General features: G+C 44.5%; 1 protein-coding gene across 3 annotated transcripts in view; it reads left to right on the top strand.

The window, feature by feature from the left end:
- LOC306964553 (TOX high mobility group box family member 2-like) overlaps positions 1 to 22,261 on the top strand; it is a 124,029-nt gene that overhangs the window by 45,885 nt on the left and 55,883 nt on the right. For all 3 annotated transcript variants that reach the window (XM_079558610.1, XM_079558611.1, XM_079558609.1), the window contains one exon: positions 10,271 to 10,330. In XM_079558610.1, coding sequence (XP_079414736.1) covers positions 10,271 to 10,330 — 60 coding nt within the window. The remainder of the gene's footprint in view (positions 1 to 10,270; positions 10,331 to 22,261) is intronic.

Genomic DNA, 22,261 nt, shown 5'->3' with positions numbered 1-22,261 from the left:
TTTCCGCCCCTCAACTAAAGTGAGCCCGCACACTGACCGATTCTGAAATGTGGCTTTCTCAACAAGAGGGCTTCCGAACTCACCACACTTATGCAACATGTGCAGTGCAGAGGTCAAGACACTGCAGTAAAAGTAGTTTGAAGAAATGTCTGACTGTTGTAGTGTTTTTCCCGGGCGATATACACTTAGCTCATCAGGGTGGTAGTGACAATATGTAGAGTCGGTGGGTCTATAAACGCACTGAACCTGCTACGCCTTAAAGATGTCATTGCTTTGTTATTCCACAACCGTGCCATCTTAACGTTTGCAGAATAAATATGTTGGCGGCTTTTATTCTATAGAAGCAAAGAAAGTAAAACGCCTAGTCTATTTTCCATTTGTCTTCCTTCATTATTTTCATTTATTGTATCCCATTCTCTTTTTTTTTTTTTTTTTTTTAAGTTATTTCCCTGTTTGTGGCCCCGGTCGATCCCTCTGTCTGTCTCTGCCTTTGAACCAGCGCTGACACTGTACACCATCAAAATTCAGCCGACTGTCTCGGGTTGAGCTTTGTTAGGCCGCTCCGACAGCTTAATTGAACAGAGGAGATGAACAGAGATGTAAAAAAATGCACTGGTAAAGAAGTGTGTGTGTGTGGGGGGGGGGGGGGGGTTGGGGGGGTATACATATTGCATGAGACCCCCAGCACACCCTCTCTTCAGCTGTGTACCATCGGCCTTATTAATTCTGCCTGGTGAGAGAATTATTTTTAGAGACTGGGTGTACCGGCAAAGGCTTTTAAAGTCACTGTGTTACAGTGGCTGCTTATGGATTCTCTTTTATGAAATAAAAAGTCAAAAAAGTTCAGGGTGGTTGTTTTTTAAACCGTGGCTTCCTATTTAAATTACACTCCCATTGCAGCCCGCTCTGCCTCATAGTAACAATGTGAGTAATGCTGTATAATAGGGCTGCACAATTTTGGGGGAGAACAAAAGGCGATTTCTTTCTGACAAGTATTGCATTTGCCATTCAATTTCAGACTAAAGATGCAGTTTACGTTTGAATCATTTCCGAAGCATTACATTTGTGTGACGACTGAAGTATGAACTGCTAAACTAATTCAAGTATATATACATTAAAATGCATTTAAACAGAAAATCCAGTCGATATTATGACAAAACAATGCAGTTCAGAACATTTGGTTGTCTAAACCACAGTGCTTTATGCAAGACAAATCCTTATGAAGACAGATTTCTTGCAGTTTTTGAACATATTGACACATATTACTTAAATAATTCAGTCTTGGCAGTTTTCAAACTCATGAAGCTTGAAGCTCGTCATATATTTCATCCTACATCTCAGGATCTCATCAATCAGGGTTGCTAAATTTGAAGCCCAATTGACTAAATTAGTTCTAAGACCTGCAACTCATTTTGTGCCAAATAGCAATTTGAACTATTTTGTTTTGTAGCAAAGGAGCTCTTGAACTTGACAGGCCTGGGAGCATTGCATTGAACGGTGACTCTATTGTCTTGTGATGAAAAGGAAATATAGTTAAAGATTCTGCCTGTTATACCCTATGACTGACGGGGCGCTGTCCTAGGATTAGAAGTGGTTGTGTCCCTAAGCAAAGCAAAGCAAAGGCTTACAGCTCTTTACATAAAACTAATCTCCACATTTTTTTTTCTACTATGAGCAACAATACAAGATTTTTGCAGAACAATAAAGAAGCATTTCAAATAGGGCTATAAACATCCGAAAAGTCATCTTCAGTTCTTCCGAGACAAGATTTATTGTTCGAAAACACCGACATGTTTTGGTTCATTTACCCGACTGAAAACACATTTATTTATATGACAGTTTTGGTCTTTGAAAAACATCTTTAAATACACACAGCTTTATAATGGCTCATGTCAATCACTTTTTCCCTTTGTTCTTTTGTTTGTTGGCAGCATAATGATTGTTCTGTTGATAATTGCAAACTCAAAATGTTTATGAGTTGCGTTTTTTTTCTTCTTCCAGATTGAGTTTTTATACCACTGTCAGGTCATTTTTCTCTTTAATTACCGGACATTTATGCCATCCCACACATGCTTAAGCACTGTGCCGGCCCCCTCCCTCTCTAACAGATGTTGCCTTCAAGGGCTTTATGAGGATCTGATGTGAATTGTCCATCAATCAAAGACAATCTTGCGTGGAGTGTGTGTGATTTCTCTTCGCGCCTCGCATCAGCCGCTGTGCTTTCGAATAAAACAATCGCACCGTCGAGTGGCACTGCAAACACTGTGTAATGCAGGAAGTTACTGTACACCATGTTTGACTCGTTATTCTAAGAGATGTGCAAAACGATGCCGCAAAACTGATCATTTCATTCATTTTAAGATGTTTGTCTTGAATGGATTTGCTTGATGGGTTGAGATGCCAAAAACACTTTGTGATGACAGCAAAATAAAATTGCTAATATGACAATTTCTCCTAATACCGTGTTGCTGGTATTAGTTAAATGATCTTGGTGTGGCTGAGGTTGATGTTTTGTCTTTGTGGCTTCTAAATCTAATTTATCTTGAGTGAAAGATTGTGAGAGCTTGTGTGTGCTTTAATATTATTTCTAGAAATGAGCTCTGTTCATAGGCTTGTTCCCACGTTCATTGCTGGGATATCAGTACAATTCAGTTAGCTTTATTGCCAAGTCTATCACACTTTATCATTATGCAAAGACCGGCCAAACCTCTAAAAGACAATATTTGATGCTATAGCAATAAAAAGGAGAGGCGTTGTTCCGTTCGTCCGTTAGCCTGCTCTATGTATTTTCCCTATAGCTGTTAGCATTAGCCATCAATCATCATAAACTATGAACGGTCCAGATGTTTTCAGCTGTAGTCAACCCATCGACCAGATACAACTGAGGTCAAAGACTACTTAGAAGTCATTAACGAATGTACTTAGGCCTTTTCAGATTTGACTGTAGATACAAATCATTATAAAAGTGTCCTGTGAGGTAAATGCAAACTTAAATTCCGTGAAGTGTTGTGGGGTAAACCGTCGTACCCGGAGGAAACCTGGCTGCCTGCCTACAGTCTCCTCTGATCCTCTGAAACGGCGCAGCGCCTCCTGGGTTTGTCCCTGTTTCAAAGCGTGGTGTCCTGCACTGGTCAGCTCCTCCTCCTTCCTCTTCTTCCTGTGCAGCTTCCTGTGCAGCTCCCTCCGCTCCACAACAGTCTTTCACCACCTTCTGGAAAGAGCTTAGCAGTTCATCTTATCTTATCTGTTTTATTCTCCAGTGAACTTCCATTAGCTGTGAGTCTTCCCCGGATACCTTCTCCTTTGTCCCTTTTTTGTTTCCTGTAGCGCCTCTTGTGACGCCTCCACTGTCTTGCAGGTGTGGGGGGCTCCTGGTACCTTTTCAGTGTTTCAGAGGAAGAAACGTGTAGGTCTCAAATGTCTTTAGCTCATAAGCTAGCTGTTTGTTTACTTTTAAAAAGCTGCTTTCTTCAGGACCATTATGGACTCTTTGCAGTAAAAAAATATATATACCGAACCGCAAAAAAACACGGCAAAGACTTACATCCAGCCAAACAATGTGAATCACAGAAACAACAAATGCAGTTCACAGAAAAAACAATTAAAAAAAAAAAAATGCAGCTGTACCACGGGAGAGGGAGGTTGCTGCTATGTTAATAACAAAGAAACTACAGAAATTCTAATATAAATGCCAGGAAAAGGACAAAGCATACCTTCCCATGCTAGTATTGCGCCTGTCTTCCCTATTTATTTTTATGAGGATCGATCATTGAATTTGTACGCATTTGTAGGAACAGGCTCACATAGCTAAAGGCATGTCTGTGATTTCTATGAGCAACACAACTGAGCAACTCCAACCACTATTTTCATAAAAGAGCTTTTACAATTTTAAGAAGTAACACAATGACTGCATATTTATCCGATGATTGAAATATTGCCTCACCCCTCAGATTTGCATTCATGATTTTCTGTTTTATTCCGTTTACAAAATCCCCTTTTTTTATGCATTTCTTTCCATGCATACCATCGATTTACTGCTAACCCTCTGGCATCGCTCATATTTTCTCATCGCTCCTTTTTTTTCCCCCTTGAACATCCTCTCTGTGTTTGGTTTCCCGCTGCATCACGTGTGTCACAGAGGGAAGCTTTGTGAGCAGTGGTCCCTGCTGAACAATTACCATGCAAAGCAATCCAAATAGAGATGTTTGCCGAAAACAACATGTGTGTAATTACTGCCTAATGAGGCCCTTGTCTGAGGCAGAATGCCCAATTAGACGAGCGATGAGACTCAGATGCCAAGGCCTGCACTCAAGAACAGGGGGAGCAAATATATGGAGAAATATGTGTAGAGTAGTTACAGAATGGAGTGATGCAAGCAAAAAAAAGCAAAAAAATGTGCGAACCAGAAGGAGGGGAATCACACTGCACTGGCGGAGAGCAAGAGGAGCTGATTTTCTGCTGTAAATGTGGAGTAATGGCAGAGCTGATAGCATTGAGCGCAGGATAAATTGGCATTTTAAGTGGGAGAGTGTGGCGGTGCAAAGAAGAGGGCCATTGAGAGGAGAGAGCTGCAAACGGCTTTATGTCGAAATATATGATGAGCAGCCATGTTGGAGCACAAAATGGCTGACCTTTCTGAACGTTTTTGGCATTTCGAGGCCGGGACATCGTCATGGGCGGCGCTGTGGTGGTGCTTGTTTTTGTTTATAGATTGAAAGGTGCACCGCGTCACATAGTCCTCGCCCCTTTGTTGAAATTTGCATTCATCTATCTTACAATGGAAAATAAAAGCAGACAATTAGATCTACAGCTCATTCACTTTACCATAGCATTTGCGGTGATGAGGATATTATTCGTTTTTGTTTTAGCTTGCAAATTTTTCAGTTGCATGTAAGTGTTAATGGGATGATTGGGGGGTCTTTCATCTCCCCCCGGTGTCTCTGGCCAGAAACCCACAATTGCAACTTCTCTGCCTCTGGGTCGGAGCCGCCAATACACACTATTGGAATCACGAAGAAGAAGCTTACAGGCTAACGGGCAAAGCTAACTCCGGGCCAGCGCCACTTAAACAGTATTTACAGCAATGTTTGAGTGAAAAAAATATCTCCATTGTGTAATTGGATGTACAATATCCCTTTCTCCCTTTGTCTTTTCTGTCAGCGTAGCATTTACTCTCACGTACAATTAATGAGTAAAAATCTGCAACAGTGGCGCTTTTGGCCTCTAGGGGCATGAATTACGTAGTTCTGCTTTAAATTAGATTTGTACTAAGCTCCTTGTTTTCAGTGATTTTCTGAAAGTAGTTCAAAGAAATTTCCTCTTGTCCTTAAATTTGTTTCCTGGCAACTTTTGTTTTATGATATTTTGGCTCGGCGCTGTGGCTCACCCGACCCACAAGCCAATCAGCTACAGAAACAAACCAAAGTGCCAGTAAAAACTGGTTACCTGTTTTCTAGCTCAAGTCTGAGTGCAATCTTTCACTCACCATCACTGTTTGCTTTGGTCGACTCGAGCTGGCATCGCTGCGACTGCCTTGGAAAAGCACTGTAACATAGCTCGATCGTGGCACAGCAAACCTTTTCACTTAATAGACCTAAGATGTACAAAATGAAACACATATTTAAAAAAAAAAAACATGAAAAAATAATTTACTCAGACTTTGTTTATTATGAATAGTTGGCATAGGGAATATGCCTAGGGCACTGAAATCACCTATTGCTCCCTTTTCTCCCACAGAAATCCCCTCAAATCATTTGTCTTATTCTTCAAAACCTCCTATTGGCCAACAACTACTAGTACAAGGCCTCCAAAAAATGACCTCATAGATCTTTACAAAATTACTTAGTTATATTGCATATTAAGACGTAATATCTATGCCACAAGAAGCCACAATATATCGCAAAGTCACTGAGGTTTTCCATCTGACTGAGATACTTTAACATGTGCAAATGTTTCACTTTCCTACTTTAGATCCATGGGAGCCTTTTTTTGTCCTGATTTAGTTTTTTTTTTAAGATTTTTTTTTTTTGCTGTAAAAACGAAACAAAACCCTAAAGATGTCTGTTTTAAATTTAATGGAAAGTTTTGTAAAATATTGCAGTGATAATGTTACTGCAATATCAGCAATTTTTTTCCTCACCATGCAGTCATGATGTTTTTCAATAAATTGAATGGAGAAATGTCTCTGAGGTCACTGCCATTTCATCCTCTTACGTCAGCGACATTGTCGTCTTTCCTAGCGTTGCAATGAGTAATTAGCACTCATTCAGGTTCAGCACTTAATCAGCGCCAAGACAGACGGTTGTGGAGTAAATAGACTTCAGAACGCTGTAACATGTTTGTCAATGTGCCTCACGGTAAATGTAATAATTACAATAACTAAGATCTTTCATGATATGCATCATTAGCCGAGCCATGCCTCGGGAAAACACTTATCTCCAGGCCTTTCTACCTCAATAATGTGCCGCCATTTCTCTTTCTCGCCACTCTCAGGATCATTTAGCCACTTCGACTTTTACAGTGGACATATTCTGTTACACCCAGAGGAGATAGAACCATTTCCGTCCATTAGTTTACCTCATCCAGTAATGTTTGCAGTAGGTTCATTTGTTTTATCCGCATGTGTTGTTATGTCATGGTGTTTGGTCAGGCTTTCAGTAGCAGCAGGCCACACTTAATGGAAAAATGCAACATTTGAGGATTGTGATCACGATTGTTATGAAATATATCAAGAAAGTGATCATCAGTAATGTGTAAGTAACAAAATCTCTGGGATGATAAGTAGAAGTTGTGTTTTATTTCAGAATTAGACATTTAATATCAGTTAACAATCCAGTATCTTTGAGTTTGACTTTGTCCTAACCTTGCAACAACATTATTTTGCCAGCAAGCTGAATTCTCGCAGTATTTGTGAGTTTACAAACACACACGAGAATCCTTCTTGAACTGTCCCCGCCTTCACCGGTCAAAAATCACTAATTAAAGACACTAACGCAGTGATCATAGGTTTGCTACAACACATACAGTAAGACAAACACACATATGTTTTCGCAAAACAGAACATTGAATGGATTTACGGTGTTCTTGATCCAATCAGCAGCAAAGGCTGCTCCAAACGTGTGACCTCTACCCGAACAATTCAAGCTGGCGCCGTCCCAGATTGATGTCAGTGCAAATGTTATTGGCACTGGAATATCAATCTGGCTCTTGCCAGGTTAGCAACGATAGCAATGTAAAAAAAAGCAAAGCAAATGGTGTCTGATACCGTCTAGAGTAGTGTTTCCCAACCAGGGGTACGGGTACTTGAGCAGGGGTACTTGGAATTGCATCAGATTTTTTTTTAAAAGAAGGTGAAACTGAGTAGAATTTCAATATTACTGAAAAAACGTTTTTCAGAAAAAGGTTTGACTTTTACAGTATTATAGCTGTTTTCAACATAACACTCTACTAAATACTGAATAAACTATGTTTAGTGGCTCACTTTGTTAACATTTTGAGTTGGGGGTACTCGGAGTAAATACTCGTATAAATTAATGCCTCAAGCAGTACGTGGGACTGATTGGGGAAGATTGGAAACCACTGCTATAGAGGACAGATCTGATAAGATTAGCAAACTCATCTTGAATGCGGAGTTTGTATGTTTTCGCCAGACCTGTGGGTGCTATGTTTCCCCTATTACTTAAAACATGTACAATAGAGTCTCCTCAGTGCCAGGATAAATCAGAGAGTGTTTGCGAACAACAATAAACAAATACAGAGTGCAAATTATTGAGTGAAAATCTGCATTCTTGATTGCTGAATACACTATTATTATCCATTGTTTGAAGTTGAAAATACTGTATGAGTGCGAACAGTATAAGCTACCAGAGATCTCCACTGTTTTCAAACCACTCCTAATTTATAAACCACCAGAGAAATCTTCACATCTGAGGAATCTGAGCCGGAATGCTGTCTAGTTTGATCATGTTACTGTATCTGCGCTGTATCTCACAAATGACCTCAGAAACTCCATTCGCTATTTGACATGTTGGGATTTCTCTGTGCGGTTTTCAATAGTGTTATTATCCAGTCCAGTCAGTATTCCCCGTAAGCTCGCTCTGACAAAGGCCGATTCTTATGAAAGCCAAGGGCGTTTCATTATACGGCCCCTCTCCGCTCCTCAGTCACCTTGACACTGGACAGGTTCAGTTACCGAGTGGTTTGTGAAGTCGAATCTCATTTTCTCCATAGAAATCACCCATATAAACTCTGAATTGACATGTGGGGCTGTAGACTGGGTTTATGGAGTTAGAAGTTATTACACAGCCTGACGAAAATGTGAAAATGCTGAGAATTACTATAGGCCTTTTTTATGGTCACTTTTTATTCCTGGGTATTTCAGTCTTTTGCTCGGCTTTCGTCGTTTAAAAGGATGCAATAGTGGTACAAGATGAGGGAAGTAGGTGGTTTGTGGTGAAAATTATGAAGTTTGTTCTTTGCTTTTGGTGGAACATTATTAAAGCTGTTGTATTGGTGAAAAACTCCAAATGATGTATTGTCAAAGTATGCCAGTTTTTCCAGTTGTGTGGTTGCCTGAGGGTGCTTGCAATTCCTTAGAAATGTCTTAATCTCTTACACATCTGGCCTCCAAATATCTAATATATAGGCAACTGTGGGCTGTAAACCGTCCGCAAGTAATGGCAACTTAGTCTCAGAGCATAGTTCTCATTTATAGTTGTGCAGCTGCCAAAATGTACTGAAGTTTCATATATTTGCCCACTCTTTTGCACATCTGTCAAAGAGCCTCCCTCTGGTTAAAGAGCCTAGATCCAAGTTCCAAGTTGGTAATTTTATGCTCACTACTGCCACCTCAGGTCTTACGTGTTCTGCAGTTTCTATACCTAAACCCGAAATAACAACTTTTTGAGTGACAGTGCAGTTGTGGTGAAAAGGCTCATTCTACACCTCAAGACATTGCTGGAACATGTAGGGCGAGGAAAACACATAATATTAACATTTTTGGTTTTAAAAAAAAGTCTGAGAAAAGACTACGTTACATTAAAGGTGCATTATGCAACTTTTTGTGTGGGGAAAAAAAAAGGCTGACATTTGTGCATATTTGACCTTGCAGTGACCCAGTTGTATGAGTGGTCAGAATGGCGCCTTTACTTTCCATCACAGTGGTCTCTAGAACGCTCTAATCATTTGTATGGTTTGCACTGCTGACGGACCCTCTCACCAGAAAGCCTACTAAACAAGTGATCTCGGAGCGTTGTAGAGACAAGTAAAGGCGCCATGCTGACCACTCATACAGCCGCTGAGTCACTACAAGGTCAAATACACACAAATATCAACTTTAATTTTCACCTAAAAAAGTTGCATAATGCACCTTTAAACACTCCAATTTCAGTGCATCTGTTTGAATTGAATACTTATTATTAGCGTACAATTTTGGACTGGGGGGGGGGGGGTGCGGAAAAAAGGTTGAGAACCGCTACAGTGGCACAGATGGTAGAGCGGGTCGTCTCATGATCGGAAGGTCGGGGGTTCGAATCCCACCTCCTGAAAGTGCACATTGTCGTTGTGTCCTTGGGCAAGACACTTCACCCACATTGCCCCCAGTGTCTGCGTACATTGGTGTATGAATGAGAGTATGAATGGGATCCTTGCTGTAAAGCGCTTTGAGTGCCTAATGTAGGTGGAAAAGCGCTATATAAGTTGAGACCATTTACCATTTACACTCGATCATCAATATTATTATTATCAAAGAATTTACTGCCCAATTGTCATGATTCAAAATACAAAGGACATGGAATAAAAGACCGAATAGAGGAATACTGTAGGTCTTGCCCTATAATGCGGCTGGGTTGCGTTGCCTTGGCCGGGACCCTTGGCTCTGCACATGACAGATCTGCACACAGCACATGCCACTTGTTCGCCGTGTTGCACTCCTCCTGCTAAAGGTCATGAGCTGCTCGCACGGGGCCTAACCTGGTGTTAAACTGTGCCCCGGCTCGTCATCACTCTCTGCCTGATTAGACAGAGCCACACACACGGCTCCGAGGCAGAATCCACTCAGACATCCGTTCACACTCCAGCCCACAGGGGAAGCCCGTCTCTCAGCCGTGTATTGCCTAATTACCGGCCCGCTGACGAACGGTAATTACCCGCTCTGCCGTGCCACACCGCGAGGCCTAACCAAAGTGACAAAATCATTACGCTCGTGCTTCACGCTGCCTTGAAAGAGTCCTCCACTTCTATTTCTAACGCTGTTTATTTTCTCCCTCCGCAGTTTGATGGTGACAACATGTACATGAATGACAATAACCAAGAGTTTCGGTCGCCAAACCAGGTAAGACGTCCATTTTTTCCCCCCCTCTCTGTGAAGGCCCACACACGCTTACAATAATAAACACATGGGCTGGCAGCCGTATTATTAGCCACAATATCCAAGGTGTCAGCGAAAAGTAGTTTATTAGGACTAGATGTCAGACTAATGCCGGGAAATATTGAATGCACTGTATGGCTCAGTATATTTTCCAGGAAAGGTGCTCATTAGAGAAGGGAGGAGCTGGTTGTAAATGATTGAGTCAAAAGTAAATTTGGAAAAGGCACAGTTATAGATTTATGGAAGTGGAAAGCATATGGCAGTGAGGTCTGCGCGGCCTTCTGGATGCTGTTAATTGTTGTGGATATTTTGAAATGATATGGTATACGGTCATTTGGACGTATGGGTTTGTTTTATGTTTGCATTTGCTGAATATTTTATGGGGAGTGCTTTTGGAAAAATCTTGAGAATGCAATTAAATAGTAGACCAGATGAGGGAAGTTGATAATGATGTGAATCAAAAGTTGTAAGACAGAAATAATCTTCTTTAAATGTCTCAAGGTTATGCTTTTGAAAACTTTTTTTTTTTCATTTACATCTAAATACCATGTAAACCATATGGCATTCCAGAGCTGTTGTTTATTGGATCGAGCCCTTGATAGTGTCACCAGAACCCCTATGATTTGTAGGATTCCTGCCGCACTTCATAATAATTAGCCATTGGGGACTTTCAAATGTAAAGAACACGAGTTATTGTTCACATTAAAGTAGGGATGCTCTGATCTGATGCTGGTAGGCCAGTCGGATATTGGAGCCTATACCAGAAAAAATACAATATTGGGTATCGGCTGCAAATATCCGATACTGAACCGATACCAGTTTTGGCTCTCACCGCTTTAAAAACACAACTTTAACCGACTAAATCTAAGTGAATATAGGCATGTTGTAGGTCATTTTGAAGGATCACGTTTTGATCGTCGCGCAAAATTCCACGGCTAGCAACAGTATGCTAAAGCTAGCAGCAACGTGCTAATGCTAACGTCAACTGATCAAGACTGGGACAGAAACTATGATTTGATCACCTAAAATAGCCAAATAAAAATAAAGTGTTCAGTGTTCAATCAGTGTTTGTATTTTAGTTCATGAAATGCTGTTAAGGAATAACTGATCAAGCATATTTGTTATGCACAAGTTGTAATGATCAGATTAATGTGAGTCAATGTTAATGTAGCCTAAATTGCTGGGTTGCAGGTGACATCACAGCATTCTAAAGGCCTATACTATTATATAGAGGAAAAATTATTTTGTTTTTGAGGACATTTTTGGTCTTGTCCAGAGAGATCATGGACCCATTGACTGATATTAATGATCATTTTTCTAATTCATACATTTTCTTTTTAGCTTTGACTTGTGAAAGTGTATTGCTGTTAATAGGAAACACTGGCTTTTGCCCCCCGTTGGGTCCGGTGACATTATCATATTCTAGAGCCTGCAACCCAGCAATAGCAGGTTATATCTTTAATGTATAGAAATATCCAGTTATTCCTGGTTAATGTTTTTCCATTACAGTTTGCTAATAGATAGCCTATAATTGATAACATCTTGTTTGCAAAAGAAAAACTGATTTTATTAATCTCACACTAGAGAAAAGAGGACCAATTTTTCCATTCACAGTAACTTTCAAGAAAGTTAATACCGGATATCAGCAGGTACTCAAACCCCCAGTATCGTATCGTAAGCAAAAAAGTTCGATAGGCACATCTCTATTAGACAGCAGTGACCCGGCAGGTTTATTACATGGCTCCTTCCTCTACTGTAGCTACATGTTTACTCAGATTTCTATGGTAATATTTGATTTGAAACATTCAACCCCAAACTCAATCAGTACAATTGTTCACGCATGGATCCAAAGTGATGGAACATGAGGACCGTTACCATGAAATATATATATTGTTCAATCTTTTTAATGGTGAAAAGTCATGTGATTGAAACCCATCCATACTGTAAATTCTCCACTGGTGTAGTTCAAAATAAGAACAAAAGGTTGGGTAAGTCCCAGGGTGACCCGATTTTCTATTACGAACATTTATTTTTGAATATGCCTGATATAAGTGCATTACCGAAGAGTTATGGTTATGTGCCTTTTGTGCTCTTCATAAGAATAAGTGCCGTCAGTTCTGCCATAGCCTGTGTGTAAATCTGTAGTAAAGCCTGTCTGCTCTCTGTCACGTCACACGGAGACAGCTCTGACACTACATCAGCGCATTATCCTGAACAGGCGAGGACTGGACCTCATGTCTCCATCGCAGACTGCAGCTGGGACCAATAAAGACCTGCCACTGCCCCGCTGCCATCTGAGCTACTCACTCCCAAGCTGATCACAGACACATGTTCGTGTTTTTAGCTCATGTAATGGGAACATAACAGGAAGTGTTGCCGGGACAGTTCTCAGTCCATAGTGAAGCAATACAAACTGACTATGCAGCTTCATTTTGGGCATAAAGTTGTCTTTTCAGTCCACACTGGATCCTGATTGAGGTGTTTCTAAATGTGGCAACTGAGGGGTTAACAGACTATAATATAATGATAGTCTTAGAATGGTATTGATTTTCCAACAACGCCACCCCAGACTTCCTGGGGAAAAGAGAGTACTACAGCTTAGAGGCTCGCAAGTAAGTATACTGAAGCAAAGGCACTGGTTCCATTTAGTTTACAAAGTTTATTTTGCATCAATAGGAAACATTTCATTTAATTTCAGTTGTGTTCAATGTGTTTACAATGGTTAATAAAATACCATGGGTTTAAAATGAGCTCACATTACTCAAATAAAAAGAGGTTCAGGCATTTAAAACCTCCTGCCTACCTGGCAAACAGAACCCAGGGCATAGGCAGTGGATGCACTTTAGCGGTCTGGAGTGCGGTGCCAATCTCCAGGCACACCAGAGATCTCAGCAGGACGTGTCCGCTTTAAGACACCAGTGCGTAATGCGCGAACAAGCGCACAACGGAGCAGAACAAATCAAAAACAAAACACAGAAAAGAAACAGCAAAGAAACAGCGGAGGCAACGTGCCAGTGCCACTGCAGACCACTGAGGACACCTACAAAAAATGAATTTGGATTACTAAACTAAACCTAAGTGGAAACAGGAGCTACAAAAACAACTAAAGGAAAAACATACCGCTGAGGATGCGTGGATGCGCACGGACCACGGCTGGTTGACGTGGAGAGCAGCGTGCTAAGCCGTCGGCTGGGCCTCCAGCGTGGCTATGACCAAAGCGCTGGTTAGTAGTGACTTAAGACTGTTTGAAGTCCGCATGGACGAGTGAATGGGCAGAGGTGATAGTTACCTGCACGAAGGCGTCACGCTGCGCGCACAGAAATGGTGCCAAGCGATAGAGCGCAGCGATGCGGAGCTCACGGCCAACAGCGGCACTACAAAGCGACACAAAGCAGCTGCTTAAAGAACGGATTTTGCTTCAAAAGCGTTATGTTAGGAATTTGGACATGGATTGGAAACTACCTGGAGCTGGAGGACAAGGCGGCCAACACAGAGAACCCGGAAGAGCGTGTGGGGCAAAGACGGAGCGAACGAGAATGGGAGCGCTTATATAGTCCACCAAGCCAGCGCGACGGGGCGACAGGTAAGAGCGCACCCAAACACAGGCCTCCAAAGCCCGTCTTACCACATTCTACCCCCCCGGTTTGCATCGTCGCCCCGACGATGGACATACTCACCTAACACCATGGCCTGAAGACTACACCCGCTGCGCTGGACGAAGAGGAAGCAGACTGTCCTCCCCTGGCCGGGTGGTGTGATGACCGTGGAAGATGATGAACGTTAGCATGATGTCCAGCTGTTGAGCGGGCGGATCTACGCAGGGTCACCTCATTAGGGTCAACCGCTGGTGCAGGTTGACGATTTGTCGCTCCAGAAGTAGAAGCCAAAGGTCCCGAAGCTGTCGGAACTGGGCATGAAAGCTGCAAGGGCTTTGGAGCGGTCCGAGTCACAGCAACATGTTGATTTGGAAGAACAGAGGGAGGTTCCTGAGAGGGCTGTGGCCTTAGACACAGGTCACCATCCAAGGACTCCAGAGAAGATTCATCACCTGTTGGTGGCTGCTCACCAGAACCACCAGATGAAGTCTCAACAACAAGGTCATGTCTGTCAAGGCTGACCAAGGCCTTAAGCAGAGAGCGATGCACCCGCTTAACCTTACTGTGATCATCGACAGGAGCCACCGTGTAGACAGGACCCTGTTCCTTCGGTGCCTGCATGACCCGATAGGTCACCGAACTCCACCAGTCCTGAGTCTTCTGGCGACCACGGAGAGCACAGTCACGCAAGAGAACAAGCTGACCTTCCTGCAGGGGTGCGTCCCGCACATGTTTGTCGTGGTTGGTCTTTCGACGATGGGCTGAAGCCCTCAAGCGCTCACGAGCCCCTTCGAAAGCTACTTCTAGTCGTGCTTGATGTTCTTGAACCCACTCGTGGACACTCCCTGCCACCGGTTCCTGCACCTGACCCAGAAAGAAATCAACCGGGAGCCGAGGTTCTTGCCCGAACATCAAGAAATAAGGCGATTCCCCTGTTGACTGGTGAGGGGTGGTGTTGTAAGCGAACAGAACCTCCGGTAAGCAGGAGCTCCAATCTCGTTTTCGCGAGGTGGGCAAAGCACGCAACAGATTGTGAAGCGTCCTGTTGAAGCGCTCGCACTGCCCGTTACCAGCCGGATGATAGGGCGTAGTGCGAGACTTCGTGACCCCATACAGACCGCACAACTGTTGAATCAAGGCACTTTCAAAGTTGCGGCCCTGGTCCGAGTGGATACGAGCAGGGACACCAAGCTTCGTAAACCACTCGGATACCAGAACCTGAGCTACGGTGGACGCACGTTGGTCCCTGGTGGGGATGGCCAAGGTATACTTACTAAAAACATCGGTCATCACCAGGACGTTTTCCAAGCCGGATGGAGTAGGCTCAAGCAGGGTGAAATCAATGGCAACGATTTCATTCGGCCGTGAGGCCAACAAGTGACCCAAGTAACTGTGAGTAGCAGGGTGGTTGTTCTTGGCGAACTGACAACGCTCACAGGCATGGCACCAATGAGCTACCTCTCGTGACATCCCGGGCCAGTAGCAGCGAGAGTGCAACAGGGCCAGGGTTCTGTCCACTCCTTGGTGCCCGTGTTCTTGGTGCACTTGTTTTAGGACATCCTGGATCAAGGCCCTTGGCAACAGAACTTGATAGATGGCTCCACCACCATCCGAACGGAACACCTGCCGGTACAGGAGCCCGTCCAGTTCCGCTAGACGGTCCCACTGTCCGAGCAGGGTGAGAGCAGATTGGGAAAGCCCTTTCCGCTCGTCAAGGGTGGGCCGTCGTTTCTGTCGCCAAAAGGCCATGACTTCCTGGATGACCGGGTCTCCCCGTTGGAGAACATGGAGGTCGGCAGGAGCACAGCGCGGGAAGACCGCTATCACGGACTGTGACGCCTGTGTCTGCTGACCCTGCAGGGCTTGCTGAAGTGGAGAAGGCAGAGAAGTACCTGGCGCCAGTGGTGCCAGTGCCTGCGAGGACCAGGGTTGCCGAGAAAGGGCATCAGCGTTCTTGTTGCTCTTCCCTGACCGGTACTTAAGCTCGAAGTCGAAGGAGGCAAGCTGAGCAGCCCAGCGCTGTTCTACGGCCCCTAGCTTCGCAGACAACAGGTGGCTCAATGGGTTGTTGTCTGTGTAGACAACGCACTTGTGCCCCAGCAGGTACTCCCTGAATTTCTCTGTAAGAGCCCACTTGAGACCCAACAGCTCCAACTTCATCGAACTGTAATTCGACATGTTCCGCTCAGTCGGTCTTAACCCACGACTGGCGTAAGCTATTGGTCTTATCCCGCCCTCGTGCTCTTGCGAAAGCACAGCACCCAATCCGCTGTGGCTAGCGTCGATCTCCAGGATGAAGGGATGGGAGAAATCGGCGTAAGCCAGGACTGGAGCCGAGGTGAGCTTGGCCTTAAGGGCTTCAAAGCTTTGTTGGCACTCCTCGGTCCAGTCCCCAGCAGTGATAGGGGCCGTCTTCTTTCCTTTAGAGGGCTTACCAGTGAGCCCTGCTACCCTGCGGTGCAGAGGAGCAGCCAACTTTGCAAATCCCTCCACAAATCGCCGGTAGTAGCTAGCAAATCCTAAGAACGATCGCAGCTCCGTGGCCGTGGTGGGCGTGGGCCAATCAGCTACTACCTCGATTTTGCGCGGGTCAGTGGCTACTCCTTGATCAGAGATGACATGCCCAAGGTAGTTCACCTCTGTCTGGAAAAAGCTGCACTTACTCATCTTTGCCTTCAGACCTTCCTTCTTCAGCCGACCCAGCACCACGGCCAGCCTCTCCAAATGTTGCTGGACGGTGGACGAGTACACCACAATGTCGTCCAGGTACAAGAGGAGAGACTGGCACTGTTGGTCCCCAAAGATGCGTTGCATCAGACGTTGGAAGGTGCTGGGGGCATTACAGAGCCCGAAAGGCATGCGATTCCACTCAAATAACCCGAACGGCGTACAAAACGCCGTTTTGTGCCGATCGCTCTTGGTGACGGGTACCTGGTTGTACCCACTGGCTAAATCCATGGTGGAAAACCAGCGGGCACCCGTCAGAGCATCAAGGGATTCCTCGATACGGGGTAGTGGAAACGCATCCTTTCGGGTCTTGTTGTTCAGTTGACGGTAGTCAACACACAGTCTGAGGCTTCCGTCCTTTTTCCGGACAAGAACGATGGGGGAGGCGTAGGGACTAGAACTTTCTGTAATCACCTGCGCCTCCAAGAGCTGATGGATGTGCTCTTTAACGAGCTCATACTCGGAGGGAGGTATCCGACGATACCGCTGCCGGACTGGCACATCATCCGTGAGAGGGATGTCGTGGGTGACCAAGTTGGTGCATCCCAAGTCCTGGTCATGGGCAGCGAACACGGACGTATACCTCCTTAAGAGAGAACGCACCTGGTCCTGCTCCTCACTGGACAAAAGAGACAGATCTAATCCCTCAAAAGCATCTGACACTGAGGTGGTGGCAGTCTGCGATGAGACGGACGCGGCTGCAGCTGACACCTCCGTCACACCCGCAGGCAAGCTCACCACGTTTACTAGATCCAGTGTACCTACAACGGTGCGAGGATGCAGCAGGACCTCAGTGGTCCCTACGTTAACGACTGGGACATAGGCAGTCCCACGATCCACCCGGACCAACGATGGAGAAACCAGCAGTCCAGCCGGTAAGCCAGACTCTGAAGGCTCGAAAAGCGCGGATGTACCACTATACTGCTCCGAACATGTAGTAGGCACTATCTTCATCATACCAGCCGGAATGCGGCACACTTGCTTTCTCCGCACCCTGACTCTACCTGGTTGTGTTGGGGTTGGCCTCTGATAAGCCGAATGACACTTCTGAAGGGCATCGACCAAAGAGTTGGGGGACGCAACTACGGGAGCTGTATCAAACAAGGAGGGCCCGTATTGCCCGAAAAGCTCTCTGTAGCACTTCTGGATGACATTCATACCAAGCACACCAGGAACCTGCACAGGCATACTGGGTGGATCTCTTACAACCAGTACACCGCACCGAGGCATTAACTTCCCACAAAGCTCAACGTCTAGCTCTAAATAGCCTAGATAGGGAATGGCCAAGCCATTGGCAGCTCTGAGCTGTAGCCAGTGACATGCCTGAAGACGCTCTTTACCCCAAGACTCAAAATGCTCTCGAAAGAACCCCTCTGTGATGGTGGAAACCATGGACCCGGTGTCAAGCAAACACTGAACCTTTATGCCAGCCATGTCTACGTCAATGTGTGGGCAGGAAGCTATAAGTTTGGGAACTGCAACAGAACTAGAGACACTTCCTGAGCCAGTAGGAACCCTACCCGAGCTGTGGCTCTGCAGCTCGGTGGGCGCTAGTTTTCCGACTGTTGTTCCAAACGGGGGTGACCCGGCAGAGAGGACTGTTGATGAGCAGGACCATGTGATCCTCGGCAATTCCTAGCAATATGTCCAGGTCGGCGGCACCGGTTACAGATGACAGGCGCTGAGTGACGAGGGGAGTGACTACGTGATGACTCAGTCTGCAGAAGGGCAATGCTCTGCGTGAGCCGATCAAGTTGTTCTTGCTGACGTTTCAGGAGCTCTTTCAGTTCACTTACCTCTGACTGGGAGGGGTAGGTGGCTCTTGGTGGTCCACTGTGCACAGCGTATTGGAGGCCATATGCTGAAGGCACTGAGTTACTCCGACCCCGCGCGCTGGCCGGAAGACCCTCGCGCTCCCATCTCATTGCTTCCTCTCTGGTCACAAGCAAGGTCGCTGTCGGGTTTTGACGAACGTGTTGTTTTAGCATACGACGCAAAGCACCATCGAGCACATGCTCGATAAATTGATCGCGCAACAATATTTCAGAATTGGGCATGTTGTTTGGAGCACGTGCTTTCACTTTTTCCATTAAGCTCAACAAGGCGAGGGAGAACTCTTGCAGCGTCTCCCCCTCCTGTTGCTTGCGAGAGAAGAAAGATTCCTGCAAAGCTACATAGGAATCGGAGCACCCGTATAAATCTTGCAAGATAGAGATCAATTTGTCTGGGTCCCTTTGCTCTTCACTAGAGCGATACCTAATTTCATTTCGGGCTTCTCCCTCCAAATGATCGTACATGAAGTAAGCCTGATCTGCTCGGGACAGGTGACGCGCTCTCGTGCAGGCCCCTACCTCCTCAACCCATTCACTCAAACCGATGCCTGTATGACCCCTGAACATAGGACATTTCCTGTCCCGGGGTATGTACATAAGCCTCTCTGTTACAGAGGCAGTTGACGCAGCAGGCCCAGCCGAAGACCCCGCACCGGAGCCTCCAGGGATAGCCCGGTCTGAACGCAGCCTGTCATTCTCAGCGGTTAACTGGGCCACCTGATCTTTAAGAACCTGAAGCTCTTCTGCCATTGGAAAACACGTAGGGGGGAAAACAAGGGGGGAAAAAAAGAAAAACCCTACACGTTGCCAACCACTGCTGCTTTGCCTGAAAACTGTGCGAGTGTAAACAATTGCAAATTTCACCTTGTAAAATAGGTGTCAACAACATACAAGGGATCCAGCTGTAGAGAAGTAGTAGTTTAGTTTAAGCTTTTCAGCTCCGCAGCAATACCAAACCAGTTAGCAGAGTACCAAATTCCACATAAATAATATGTACACAGCAAAAGAAAACAAATGGTTAAATCACAACAAACCACTACATGCAGAAATCAACAATATCTATAAAAATAATCATGCATTGAATTGGCACAACACAAAACCAGTAGGTTTAGCTTAGGTAGTGAGAAAACCTTTTTGGAACTACGGAACCTCCGTAGCTAGACATTCATTGCATTTTCTCAAAACGTAAATGGAAACCAGGCCTTTTTTTTTTTTTACTTCAATAATCCTGCCAACATACCGACAGAATGTGGCAACTGAGGGGTTAACAGACTATAATATAATGATAGTCTTAGAATGGTATTGATTTTCCAACAACGCCACCCCAGACTTCCTGGGGAAAAGAGAGTACTACAGCTTAGAGGCTCGCAAGTAAGTATACTGAAGCAAAGGCACTGGTTCCATTTAGTTTACAAAGTTTATTTTGCATCAATAGGAAACATTTCATTTAATTTCAGTTGTGTTCAATGTGTTTACAATGGTTAATAAAATACCATGGGTTTAAAATGAGCTCACATTACTCAAATAAAAAGAGGTTCAGGCATTTAAAACCTCCTGCCTACCTGGCAAACAGAACCCAGGGCATAGGCAGTGGATGCACTTTAGCGGTCTGGAGTGCGGTGCCAATCTCCAGGCACACCAGAGATCTCAGCAGGACGTGTCCGCTTTAAGACACCAGTGCGTAATGCGCGAACAAGCGCACAACGGAGCAGAACAAATCAAAAACAAAACACAGAAAAGAAACAGCAAAGAAACAGCGGAGGCAACGTGCCAGTGCCACTGCAGACCACTGAGGACACCTACAAAAAATGAATTTGGATTACTAAACTAAACCTAAGTGGAAACAGGAGCTACAAAAACAACTAAAGGAAAAACATACCGCTGAGGATGCGTGGATGCGCACGGACCACGGCTGGTTGACGTGGAGAGCAGCGTGCTAAGCCGTCGGCTGGGCCTCCAGCGTGGCTATGACCAAAGCGCTGGTTAGTAGTGACTTAAGACTGTTTGAAGTCCGCATGGACGAGTGAATGGGCAGAGGTGATAGTTACCTGCACGAAGGCGTCACGCTGCGCGCACAGAAATGGTGCCAAGCGATAGAGCGCAGCGATGCGGAGCTCACGGCCAACAGCGGCACTACAAAGCGACACAAAGCAGCTGCTTAAAGAACGGATTTTGCTTCAAAAGCGTTATGTTAGGAATTTGGACATGGATTGGAAACTACCTGGAGCTGGAGGACAAGGCGGCCAACACAGAGAACCCGGAAGAGCGTGTGGGGCAAAGACGGAGCGAACGAGAATGGGAGCGCTTATATAGTCCACCAAGCCAGCGCGACGGGGCGACAGGTAAGAGCGCACCCAAACACAGGCCTCCAAAGCCCGTCTTACCACATAAAGTAGAAGTCAGACATGTAATCATAACTAAAAGATTCTGTGTACTATGAATTGTTTAAGGTTTAAGTCTAGACCTACCATTATAAATAAAACAAAATAAAACACACAAAATGATACAACATCTGATCTTAGTCACCAGCAAATTTCCTGACCTTTTTGCAGGCCCCTTGTCAAGCTCTTATGTCTTTACAGAAACAAGCAAGAGTAGAAATGAAAGCTACAGTACATTATTGAGTCACTTATCCTTAGTTCAGGGGCGCCAACTATAAAGTTAATGCTTCCTCACACAAACTCCTCGATAACTTCTTTCTTCAGGCTCTGCCAAAATATGGATTTTAAACTCACTCCATATTTCATGAGCCGACCACTCTTGACCGGTTACAACATCAGAACTGGCATCCTCTAAAAAAGTGATCTAAAAGAGCATTAGCAAGTCTCTTTCACACAAAGCTGGGAACATATCTAATTCCTTTTAAGCCGAAAGATCCTTTTAACCCAGCAAAAACATGAGCAGTTTGATATTTTTATCCACAGTAATATATCTCGTATCTATAACACATGGGGATTAGGCCTTGCGGTATTACAGAACCATGTGAACTCCTTTGGGTTTTAGCGAAGTTTCGCTGTGAGGTGAGGAGCAGGATAGTCCCACCGAGGAACTGAGGTGGGCGTGTTTTAATGGGAGGCGGTCCAGCTGTTGGGTGCTGGCTCAGGGTGGGACATATGGTAGAGTCCAGAGCCTACAGGGCATGTTGATTTAGAAATGTGGGGGGATTCACATTACGAGAAAACATGTGGAGGTCCATATAAAATAGTAACTTAAATACTGGTAAGTAAAGATTAAATATATATGTAGAATGCTTTGTATGAAGTATGGAATATGAGGTATACAAGTAATACCATGATTTTTGTCTGTTGTTTGATTTGTTTTTTATGATAATAGTTACATATTCAGTAGTTTAATGTTGGCCTGTGCACCTGTGGAGCTAAACAGAGCTATTGTTGTCTTTGTTGATGATTTTATGTGCAGCTTTGGAAAAAATTTGGTGTTTGAGATTTGCTTTATAAGTAGGGTGGATAGATGTTTATGTTTTAAAGTCCAGATTCAGACCAGTAGTTTAATTCACTACTTTCCCTTCTGGGCTCTACTTGTACTGAAAGTAAATGGGAAAAATCCATTACACATACAGTATGTAAATGTGAAATGACTCTTTGTGAATTTACAGTATTCAGATGAATCACTGTCTGTGTTTTATAATCATAAATGTTCTTAATTTGACTTTACTTTTATTGTGGGCTGACAAGACCAAAGAGGAACCGCTGAATCACCGTGAGATATTTCTGAAACTG

Source organism: Gobius niger (assembly GCF_951799975.1).
Source record: "Gobius niger genome assembly, chromosome: 6".
Classification (NCBI taxonomy): domain Eukaryota; kingdom Metazoa; phylum Chordata; class Actinopteri; order Gobiiformes; family Gobiidae; genus Gobius; species Gobius niger.
Note: the sequence above shows the minus strand (reverse complement) of the source record. Positions and strands in the feature narration are given on the sequence as shown.